This window comes from Arabidopsis lyrata (assembly GCF_000004255.2).
Source record: "Arabidopsis lyrata subsp. lyrata unplaced genomic scaffold ARALYscaffold_6, whole genome shotgun sequence".
Classification (NCBI taxonomy): Eukaryota; Viridiplantae; Streptophyta; class Magnoliopsida; order Brassicales; family Brassicaceae; genus Arabidopsis; species Arabidopsis lyrata.
In genome coordinates, this window is record NW_003302550.1 from 22,353,661 (window position 1) to 22,366,449 (window position 12,789).

A 12,789-nucleotide genomic window follows, 5' to 3' on the forward strand; every position below is an offset into this window, starting at 1 on the left:
TACCTGTTGTGGAAGAGGACCACAACAAATGTATTAGGAGGAAGGAAACTCACGAAATACATAGAAAATACCTATGATGAGGCGAAGGCACGTGAAGAAGACTTGGATAACGATACTTGGAAGCAGAGTGATCTGAATGTCCTAAGCGCCTTACATTGTTCTCTGGATGCTTCAATCTTGGAGGGGTATTCGTATTGTGAGACTTCAAAAGAGTTATGGGATACTCTCGCTAATGTCTTCGGGAATGAGACAAATCTGACCCGAGTGTAACACATTAAGAAGGCTCTTGGTGAACTTTGTCAAGAGGAGAGTGGTTTTAACACTCATTTTGGAAAATACAGGTCTCTCGTGGCTGAACTCGAGATGTTAAGGCCATTTACCACTGAAGCGAAAACACTCAAAGAGCGTAGGGAGCAAGACTTGGTCTTTGGCTTGATGCTGACCCTTAACTCTAGCTACAAGAGGTGATTCAGCACATACTAAGAGATGACAAGGTTCCTACTCTAGAACAAGTGTGCGCAAAGATTCAGAAAGAGTATGGGACTCAAGGCTTGTTCAATAGCAAAGGGAGTCTTCCCACGGCCAACAAAGCTGGAATGGTCAAGCAAGAGGACAAGAAAACCTGGTTCTGCGACCATTGCAAGAAGAAGGGTCATCTTAAAGAGAAATGCTAGATTCTACACCCTCATCTTAAGTCGGAAAAGTTCAAGAACTACAAACCAAAAGCAAATGTGGCTAATGGAAGTGATGGCAGGTCAGAGAATGAGGAGAGGGCGATTGTGCAATATTACATCAAGAGAAGGCAATGAAAGCTATTACACAAAGCAAGAATGGTTCTGCCTCTACCTCTCAAACTCAGGAAACCATTGTGATGAACAAGACTGATCTCAAAGCACTTCTTCAATCCATTGCATCCAAAATTCACCCAAGCGGTATCTCTCTCTTTACATCTAACTCTCATGATAACAATTCATTGGTGTTAGACTCAGGAGCTTCTCACTATATGATTAGTAATCCTAAGTTGTTAGAGAACATTAAACCGGCTTTAGGGAATGTTAAGGTTGCAAATGGACATAATGTTCCAATAGAAGGCATAGGTTGCATAAATTTGTTTAATAAAAAATCTAGTGCTTTCTATAAGCCTAAGTTTACTTCGAATTTACTATCGGTTAAGAAAACTACAAGGGACTTAAATTGTTTAGCAATCTTTAGTTCTAACGATGTGAAGCTGCAGGGTATTGAGAATGGTAAGGTGTTCGGACAAGGGAGCACCAAGGACGACTTATATGTGCTTGAAGATCTTTCTCTAAACTCTTTAACTCTAAGAATAAAGTTTCTTTTCCTACTTTTGCAAACAATGTGAAAACTTCTGTTGTATTATGGCATGATAGACTCGGCCATCCACATTCTAGAGCTTTGAATTTGCTTTTACCTGGTTTTACATATGATTGTTCTAATTGTGAAACATGCATCTTAGGTAAACATTGCAAAACTGTTTTTCCTAAATCAAATGCTATTTATGAGAAGTGTTTTGACCTTGTGCACTCTGATGTTTGGACTTCACCTTGTGCATCTAGGGATAATCATAAATACTTTGTCACATTTATTGATGAGAAATCTAAGTATACTTGGGTAACTTTGCTTCCATCTAAAGATAGGGTTTATGATGCATTCATAAATTTCCAAAATCATGTGACTAATCAATTCGATGCCAAGATTAAAATTCTTAGAACAGATAATGTGTGTGAATATACAAGCAATAAACTCAAAGATCACTTGGAAAAATGTGGAATTCTTCATCAAACGAGCTTTCCATATAATCCTCAACAAAACGGAGTTGCGGAAAGGAAGAATAGGCATCTTATGGAGGTGTCAAGAGCTATGTTATTCCAAAAACATATGCCAAAACGTTTTTGGGGAGACGCGGTGATGACAGCGTGTTATCTCATCAACCGAATACCAACTCGTATCCTTAATGATCAATCGCCTTTTCAAGTCTTAAATAAACAAAGTCCTAACATTGATCATTTGAGGGTATTTGGTAGTGTTTGTTTTGTGTTTGTCCCAGGTGACTTAAGGAACAAGCTAGAGCCCAAGAGTACTAAATGTGTTTTCATAGGATATTCTACTACTCAAAGAGGCTACAAGTGCTATGATCCAGTCAATAACAGATACTATGTATCTAGGGACGTCAAATTTATGGAAGACAAGGCTTACTTTGGAGAAAAGAGTTGGGAAAGTGTGAAGGATTTGCCTAACTCGACCTCAGATAGAGCTAAGAGTCTCTGACATATACTAGAACATTTGGGAAATGTGAGTTCTACACAAGAAGATGAAGAAGTTACACCAAATGATGGTAACAATGAAGCCCAAGAAAGCGGTGATACTACACCACAAGAGCCTTTGGATAATCAACAAGAGAGTGGTAGAGAAGAGGGGTTAAGTGAAGAAGTGGAAGAGAAAGGTCCATCTAGTGAAGGTGAAATGGTTGAATCATCAAGCGGAGATGAGACCTATCAAGCTCCACCAGTAACACGAGATCCAATCTACACTCGGGAGAATCCAAGAAGGAGTACAAGAGAGAGGAAATTGAAGAAGTGCCTCTATAATTGCCAAGCCGTGGCTCATCCAATTCAAGCAACATGTTCAATTGATCTTCTTCCCGAAGAACATAGAGCCTTTGTCAGTAAGCTAGATGCGGAATTCATACCACAAAGCTATGAAGAAGCCAAGGAAAGAAAGGAGTGGACTAATGCGGTAAATGATGAAGTTCAGGCTATGATTAGGAATCATACATGGGATGAAGAAGAACTACCGCCAGGGAAGAAATGTGTTAGCTCCAAGTGGGTATTCACTATAAAGTATAAGAGTGATGGTGAAATTGAGAGATATAAGGCTAGATTAGTGGCAAGAGGGTTCACACAGACCTATGGTGATGATTATAGGAAAAATTTTGCGCCAGTAGCCAAGCAACACACTGTGAAGGTTGTTCTCTCTTTAGCGGTTAACTTGGATTGGGAATTATGGCATATAGACGTCAAGAACGCCTTTCTTCAGGGGGAGTTAAAAGAAGAAGTGTACATGACACCACCTCCGGGTTTAGAGGATACAGTAGCTTCAGGAAAAGTTTTGAGACTTTGGAAAGCTATCTATGGACTCAAACAATCCCCGAGAGCTTGGTATCACAAGTTGAGTTCTACTCTGTTGGTAAATGGCTTCAAAAGGTCACATTCTAATCATACTTTGTTTACTAAGCAAGATAATCAAGGAATCGTAGTAGTCTTGATCTATGTTGATGATTTGATTATATCGGGCAGTAACAAAGAGGGTATCCAAGAGATTAAATCTGCTTTACATTCTTCCTTTAAAATTAAAGATTTGGGTGTTTTGAAGTACTTTTTAGGGATCGAGGTTGTTTATTTCACAAAGAAAATATGCCCTCGATCTCCTAAAGCTCACTGGAAAACTTGGAGCTAAACCGGTTGAAACACCATTGGAACAAGGTTATACGGTCAATCGAAAGGGGGAGAAAGATGATACACCATACCATTGCCCAGAACAATACAGGAGGCTCGTAGGTAAGCTTATATACTTGACATATACTCGACCTGACCTTTCTTTTGCTGTGAATCAGGTGTCTCAACACATGCAAGCTCCCACTGTTTATAATTGGAGTTTGGTGGAGAGGATTCTGAGATATATCAAAGGGAGCCCCAGAAAAGTTATTTGGATGGGAATAAACTCAAGCACAGAGATTGTTGGATATTGTGATGCAGATTATGATGGAGATCGCAACGCAAGACAATCAACAACCGGCTTTTGTACATTCATTGGTGGGAACCTTGTAACTTGGAAGTCCAAGAAACAGAAAGTGGTATCTTGTTCGAGTGCAGAGTCAGAGTATAGGGCCATGAAGAAACTCACAAACGAGTTAACTTGGTTAAAAGCTTTACTGAAGGACTTTGGGATCGAGCAGAAGACACCAATCATATTTCATTGTGATAATCAAGCAGCTATCCATATTGCTACCAACTCAGTGTTTCACGAGAGGACTAAGCACATAGAGATCGACTGCCACAAGACAAGAGAGAAGGTAGAAGATGGTAAAGTTCTCCCTTGTTACACTAAGAGTTCGGACCAATTGGCCGATATCTTCACCAAGGCAGCAAGTAAACAAGTTTGCCAATTTATCCATGGTAAACTTGGTCTTGTAGACCTCACACATCCTTGAGAAAGACTTCCCAACCTTGTAGGGATAACACTTTTTTTCCCTTAACAAAGTTTTGTCCCACGTGGTTTTCTTTGTTAAGGTTTTTAATGAGGTTATTCACACAAGTGGCCAATTTAATACACAATTCCATTGTAGTATAAACTTGAGGGGGAGTGTTAATCAAGAAGGTGTTTAATACTAACTAAATCAATGGTTAGATATTAAACACAAGTTACTTAGGGCGCAAGCTTCAGTTTGAATAAAAGAGAAAGAGGAGGAACGGCTAGTTGACTGTACGGACACGCGAGACCCGTTAGGCGTCGAGCTTATCCAAACCAAAAGCTTTAGCACTTGTACGGTTTTGTCTATATGTGTGAGCTGTCTTTGGTAAAGCAAGGCTAAGAGAGGATGCGATTGTCTTTTGTGCATACCCCTTAGACCTAGAGTTTGTCCTCTATAAAACTAGAGCGTTTCTCCACATTTGTAACACGCACTAATCATCAATATTGATATGTTGTGTTTTTATCGGTTTTGAGTCTTTGTTTTCTTTCTTACATCATATGTTTTATCAAGTCAAAGTGTGTTTTTAGAGTCTTTTAGTTGTTTATCGAGTCTCTACAGGTTTTAGGTTGCTTCGGAGGAAAACGAGCTGTTTTGGGGTATAAACACACTTTTGGAGATGCAGTTTCGTTTAGAAATGTCAGACGTTTTTCCTCAGATGGAATACTTCCCACCGTTAGATCTTTCTGCATTTTTGACACAAGTTATATGAAGATGTTATCTTGAGTTTACAAGTGGTTTGAAGGAAATCCAACGGTGCATTCAAGAGTTATACCTGAATTAGTGAAGACAGGTCATTCTGCCGAGCATTTGAAGCAATCAAGTTGGCGCCGTTGCCGGGGACCAATTGCGTTACCTAAGGATTTAGGATTAGTTTTTAGTCTAGAGCATTTTTATTTATTACTAACTTTCATTTGTTTTTTTTTTTATGCCATGGAATACAATGATTGGCCGCAAGAAGAAGATGATGAATCATATGTGGAGCCACCGTTTGATGAGAGTGTTCTTACACCGGAACAAAAAGTGAAGTTGGATGAACTTCACGACGAACATCCGACATTTGTTAGGAGTGATTTAGCGATCTTAATCCGGTGTAATCTCTTATCACACCGGGCAGCATGTGAAGGAAGAAAAGTCACATTCTATGAAGAACAAGAAGCCCGTGCGCTTGAAAAGGTAATATATTGGGTTCCACCAAGCGAATTAGAAGGTACATGCGTTTCAATCCTTGAAATTCATGATGTTGAGGATATTCAGTTATCATGCATTGAAGATGTGAATTCTAGTTTGCATACTCCCATGATCATTGATGAATGTTACGATTTGATATGTGAGTCTCAACGACTAGATACTTTAAGAGCAGCAAAACTTGCTAGGGATTACCATGAAATATGTGTTGATATTGAATATCATTGTGCTTTGAATGTTCATGATCTCGAGTTTAAGTTTTCAATGCCTGAAATATCTAGATCTCTTCTTGATGAATATTTCCTAGGAGTTGTGCTTGATATTGATAAGATTTTGCATGAGAATGACTATCCTGAGGTTGATTATATGGATGGAGATATTGTGCTATATGAGATCAGTGGGGATGAAGTTGATTATTTTGTTCAAACATCATGTAACCAGGAAATTGACTTCATTTTTCCTCCCAATGCATTTGATCCTCATGAGCATTCAACCATCAAGGAATATTTCATAGTATATGCTACATTTGTAGTAATTTTTCTTGATATGAATTTTATCTCTTTACCATGGATAATTGTGTGTTACTTGGCACATCTCATTTCTTTCACTAACAGGAGAAGGACAAAAGGTCCACTGGCACAACCTTTTGATTCTTATGATTAATATTTTGTGTTGAGCGGTCAAGCTTACGACCTAAAACAAGCGCTTGGTGGGAGGCAACCCACAATGTATCCCAAGTAAGTTTTTTTCTTTTTCTTTTTCGCATTTTCATTTTTTTCTTTTGAGTGTGTATGGCATCGTTTATTCGAATTGTTTTCATACCGAGTCGGTGTGAAGCAAGTCGGGGGGATGATGTCATTTGTCTACTAATCGAGTTTGCTTTGGTTGTTTCTTTTGTTGCTTTCGTTTGAGTCAGTCAGTTCGTTTTTATCGAGTCAAAATTGTGTCTTTTATTGAGTCAAAATTGTTTGAGAACTATGATCTTTTCTTGGGGAATTGCACTTTGTTTGATTTCATTGCCTTGGGACCATTTTAGCACTATTCGATAACTTGGAAGTTCAGGAAAATCCATCACTTGATCACTCTATAGTAGTCCCTATCTCTTTGAAATTTGGATGAATTGAGCTTAATCTTATATACTTGAACTTAATATGGACTTAATTTGTCTCACTTAGGGGCTTGAGAATCATGTAATGGATCATACATTCAGAGTTTTGTTCGCATCATTTTTACCACTCTTTGCTAACTCTGAATGGCTAGACTCATTTTTAGTCTAGTACCGCACCTGTTTCCCCACCCATTGTTTGAAACCTCATGCATTCTTATATGATCATCATGATATGCATCCATGTGCGAAAACTACGGAGTATACGGACCGACATTGCTTTCCTTTTGTTAGGATAGTAAGGTTGTAGTTTACTAGTTGTCGATATATGATGAGATTGAGCCATTGTGGTTTAGAGGCTATATTCATGGGCATATGCTGCTGTTTGTGATTTTTCTTGATGCAGATTTTTGTGAGACACCAGTTCCACTCCCCCGTTTCTATTCAAAAAAAAAAAAAAAAAAAAAACGAAAATAAAAAGAAAGAGCGGGAAAGGAGAGTGATTGGAACCGGAAATGTCAGGTTATTTTTAGTCATATTCATAAGCATCAAGGGTACTTAATGTTTCGATCAGGGTCCGTGTTGGTTAGTGTGATCCGAGCTTAAGGGAAGCTATGTACCTCCTAGTTGGTCTGTGTCTCACTGTGATTTCGCATAATGACATGCATCCGTTTTACACTGTTTGAGAACCAGAAACACTTAGAGCCACCAAATATTAGCCTTTTTACCAAGCCCATAACGTGTTCGATACCCCCTTTGTGAGAATACACGCCACTGCTAATAAATGTTAAAAGGTTAAGTTATCTGATTCTGAAAGTTCTTTTAGATCTCGGGACTTAATTTTGTTGCTACGGTAATGGCGAAGTACAGTCTAGTACGGTTTGATGAGTTTTGTGATAGTGGTTTGCAGGCAATTGATAAGATCATGATCCCGAAGAAAATGTGAGTTCTCGTGTTTTCAAACCTCTTCTCTTGATAAGGATTTTTGCTTTCCTTGAGGACAAGCAAAGATGTAAGTCGGGGGGAGTTGATATGTTGTGTTTTTATCGGTTTTGAGTCTTTGTTTTCTTTCTTACATCATATGTTTTATCAAGTCAAAGTGTGTTTTTAGAGTCTTTTAGTTGTTTATCGAGTCTCTACAGGTTTTAGGTTGCTTCGGAGGAAAACGAGCTGTTTTGGGGTATAAACACACTTTTGGAGATGCAGTTTCGTTTAGAAATGTCAGACGTTTTTCCTCAGATGGAATACTTCCCACCGTTAGATCTTTCTGCATTTTTGACACAAGTTAGATGAAGATGTTATCTTGAGTTTACAAGTGGTTTGAAGGAAATCCAACGGTGCATTCAAGAGTTATACCTGAATTAGTGAAGACAGGTCATTCTGCCGAGCATTTGAAGCAATCAAATATGATTCTCTCTTTCTCCAAACATGGTTCTTCTTACTTATCCAACTTAAATCTTTCACTTCGGAGGTAACTAAAAACCCTAAGTAAAAAAACCAAACCGCACCTACGACGATGTCGGAGCTTCCATGGGATATAGTAGAGGAGATTCTTTGTCACGTTCCGACCACATCTCTAAAACGGTTACGATCTAATTGCAAAAGATGGAACCGTTTATTCAACGATACAAGATTCGCACGAAAGCACTTCGATAAAGCCGTAAGACAGTCTCTAATTCTCATGTTGACAGTGGAATGTAGGTTTTTATTGATGAACGTCAATCTCCATGGAGTCTCAGCTAGAGATGTAACAGGTGAATTTAGCGTAATCAATTCTCATTCTAATTTAATTAATATCTGAAGTTGTTCACTACGATGGCTTATATTGGTATGCAACATCGGATGTGGCATTAGACTCGTAATTTGGAACCCGTGTACTAAGTGGATCCAACCCAAAAATCCCTACAATGGAGGCTACTACGTACACAACCTATGCTTTGGGATCCTCCGAAGACAAGAAATCCGGAAATAATAATAGCTACAACATATTGAGCTATGACTTTTGTAATAGTGACAAGAAAGAATTCGCAATTTTATGAGATGTATAATTCATGGAGGAGTCTTGACGTCACTCCGGACTTTCACGTAGCGTATACTCATAACCACGTATCTTTGAATTTGGTTTGCTCTAGATAAAGAAGAGAAACACCTCGGCACATTCTTAGTCAGTTTTGATTATACAAAAGAGAGATTTGAACGTCTGGGTCTTCCGTGTCACCGTGGAACTGCGGCTGTCTCCGTTGTTAGAGAAGAAAAACTTACCGTGTTATTACATGACGCAAATACATCAAGGACAGAAATATGGGTGACAAATAAGATTGATGGTACCAAAGTGGTGGCGTGGAGCATGGTCTTAGCAATGGATCACCCTGAACTTGTTTTTGGGTTTAGGGTAAGTTTTTTGGTCGACGAGGAGAAGAGATGCGTTGTGTGTTGGGGTCAGAAACGTATGGTCAAGGATGGCAAGATTCACTACAAAGTCATGGTACACATAATTGATGAGGATAATAAAGTTACAAAAGTGGATTTTGCACCATCTACAATGAGTTCATATCGGCCACTTTTGCTCAATTATGTTCCAAGTTTGGTTCAAATCCAGTGACTTGGAGCCTGGAGGCAACATGATAAAGAGGCAGGCGGATAGTTACTCTATCTTTGTATTTTCTTTATTTACTTTGGCCATGCCCTTTGAACAATTGATAGATCGATATTCACTCAGGAAGTTTTATTATTTAATGTCTCAAACTACCTAGATGTAAGCTAATGAGTAGGTTTGGTATATTCGGTTAAGATAGTTCGGCTTTTAATGGTTCTTTATAAATCCTCAATCATTTTGCTGATTTTTGCTTTAATGATATGTTTTTTTGATGACCTGAATATTTGCAGGCATCTTATTTTACGAAAAGAAGGTTAATTCCCATTGTAATGGCTTCGTTGAATTTGTAAAGATAGTCTTAAAACAGAAACAGTGGCAAAAAGCTACTGCTATAATTACTCAGACCAGGTGGTCACGACTCATGTCACGTACTCAATTAATTATTCTCCTTTTAGATGTCTAAAATCATACGACCATTTATGATTATCAACACATAACTTTTGATAGTTTTTAGAAAAAAAAACACATAACTTTTGATAGTTTTTGAGATGGTCGGTCGACTTAATGTAATAATAGGTGACAAAACATAGATCTTCCATGTATATATTGAAAGCAATCTCAAATCATGATATTTTCAACCTTATTGGAAATATAGAAAACTAAGATATAAAAGTAAAATAGCTCATTGAGCTTCAATGTAAATAGAGGAAGAAGAATCTAAGTTGTCACCAAAAGTAAAATGATTCAAGATTGATACTTTTATAAAGATAAAGAAAGAGAGTTGTTTTGAGACAACTCTCAAAGTTACCTTACATTGATTTTCTAAGCACATTTATATGAATCTCTACTTAGCTAAAATCCTAGTTATATGGGCTAATATGCTTCTCATAAGACTCTAATTTGGGCTTCCTTTAAAGGCTATGCTTATAAAATAAACTGATGTTGCCTACCATTTTCTTACTAGATTGTATGTTGTAGGAAATCAAGTGTTTTCTTGTAGTAAATTTGGATTCTCCAATATATATGTTTGTTGCTAAAATAGAATTTTTGAGATATGAAAGCAATTTCAAGATTAATTATCTATATGCATTGTTTTTTTTGTTTTGTCATAAGCTATTTTCTTCACTTTATAACAATTTTCGTTCAATAAAGCTTTTTGAATCCTAAATAGATCTCAGTTTAAACTTGGTATTCAATTTATAGGTTATAGCCTCTTTTTTATCTCATCAGTTTTCATTTTTCAATGTGAAAATTTTGTAAACATTGTGATAAAAGGAAAATATTGTGTTTTATAACCAAGCATAGCAGTTGATTGACGACGAAATTTGGTATCTAGAAATCGAGATCCGAGAGTTTAAACTGCGCTTGGAAAATAATCATATTACATATTGATCTGATCTACTATCTTAAAGATATACAAATCTAGGTCAATCACAACCTCTTACTTTTTAAGGTTATATTTTATAAACGTTTCTGAATTTCTGTCAACTCAATTAGCCACATCACCACTTTGGACGGTCATTGGTCAATTCCAAATGTTTGTTGGTTGATTTTTTATTTTTCTAACTCGATCCTAATAATTTTTGTTTACCTAGTCTAAATTAATAGTTTATTGCCAAATCAGTGTAATGAGTCATGAATCATGATAGTTGACATGCTTCCTCCGGCGTTCAGTTTGCCGCATAAGATTATTTTTTTTTAAGAGAGCAAATCTCCAACTCGATCCAAATGTATAAGGTTCTAATATTAAAAAACAGGATTCTTATGATTTTATAATTCTATTTACTATTTTAATGTCCACAACGTAACTTTTTCCTGAGAATCATTAGGTCTAGATTCAATGTTTAACCAATGCAAACAATAGTATTATTATTTTTAGACTATCTAGAATAATCAGTCTTCGAATATTGATAAGAAACATAATTTGTCGGGAAAAAGATAACAAACTGAATGTACTAAATATGTGTTCATACACTATAGCAAAAAAAAATATCAATCAAACACTTCACATATATATATATATATATATATGTGTGTGTGTGTTTGTTAAGCTGATAGATAATCTGGATTGAAGTTTGATTGGCCTATTAAACTCTAGGTTTTAGTTAGGGTTCGAATTAGTCTTCAAAAATATTAAGAATATTGTATATTAGATATATAAGTTATTTGAGTCTTAGTACGAGCTACCACTACATGCATGTGCCAATTTACGATTGTTATGAACCTTTTCTTTTTTTTGAAACTTGATTTTTATTATTATGAACTTATGATTGATATATAAACAAAATGTGGACCAATAGAGTTGCTAGAGATTTTAACATAAAATAATTAGGGCGTGGTCTGTCTAATCCATATATGACAATTAGCAAATTATTTTATTTATAAGAAAACAGACAATTGGCAAGTTATGCTGAAGTTAGATTAACCTCAGGCCCGGCCCACCCATAAGACAGCCAAAGCATTTGCTTTGGGCCACAAAATATAAGTAAAACGTTAGGGCAACATATCTGAGAAGTTTCCTTTAGTATGTTGGTTATTTGCCCCATTTTTGTGTCACCTGTGGGTGGGTTCGAGTCTTAACTTCTATACTTTTTGTTTCTCTTTTTTTTTTCCCTCTGTTTTGGTCGGTTCTCTTTTTTTTTTTTCTGGTTACCACGTGTTTTATTCTTTCTATTTTGTGAAGTGGGAGAAGATTGTTATTTATTTATTATAATTTGGCTACTATGTCTTATAATATTCTTAATTTCTTCAACAAAACTGAATTTTTATATATATTTTAGTATTTAAATGATAAATTTTTAACATTAATTTTTATATAAAAAATATATTATTTAAGTATGCTTTAGGCCACCAAAACCCGAGGACCGGCCCTGATTAACCCATCAAAAATATTGTTTTAGTCTTGTGTCTGGTTATGCTGTATACTTTGCCAATTTAAGAACTATATATCTTCCAAGAAATTTAGAAATTTTATAGATAGTTATAAGGGAATATGCATAAACTAACTGTGAAACTAGCTATAAACATTAGTACACATACGTAGTAAATTAGTTTGCTTATGACCTATAAAAACTTATGCATAATCCTAAATATAGTCTATAGACTATATATAAGATATGTATGTTAATTAGTCTAAATGTTTGACTGTTTTTTTATTGATGAAAAATGTTGCTTAAATTTTTAGTACTGGTGGTAATAAAACGAAAGAATAATCAGTTGTTCCATATGACTCGAATACTAGTTTAGAATTCATTTCGAAATTCTCGGATTTAAAGAAAAACAAGTCCAAACGTTAAACCTAATGATTATATATATATATATATTACTTTTTCAAGAATTATAAAGAGACAATTCTTCGTCTTGAGGCTGAGAAGTCAAAGAGTGACCGGGTCCGACGGTGTGATAGTCAACAGGTTAACCGGTAAGCATCACTTTATTTATAGAAAACTAAGTGGGGACTCACAGCCAGTCACCGGTCATGAATGTGTGCGGTGTTCCATTAATCTCGTTGACTTAGCTTAACCATTGTCTATTTTCTTTTAAAGGATATTTAATTCGTCTGTTGAATCAATTTATTACGGAGAAAAATATATATGTCTTGCATCAGTCATATGGAAAAAAAAATATGCA

At 36.2% G+C, this 12,789-nt stretch overlaps 1 protein-coding gene across 1 annotated transcript; it reads left to right on the top strand.

The window, feature by feature from the left end:
• The first annotated feature begins 8,079 nt into the window (after positions 1 to 8,079).
• Positions 8,080 to 9,165, top strand: LOC9310865 (probable F-box protein At5g47300). Its single transcript, XM_002872645.1, has 2 exons — positions 8,080 to 8,317; positions 8,696 to 9,165. Exons 1-2 carry the CDS (start codon positions 8,080 to 8,082, stop codon positions 9,163 to 9,165), a joined length of 708 nt encoding a protein of 235 aa, XP_002872691.1.
• The last annotated feature ends 3,624 nt before the right edge of the window (positions 9,166 to 12,789 follow it).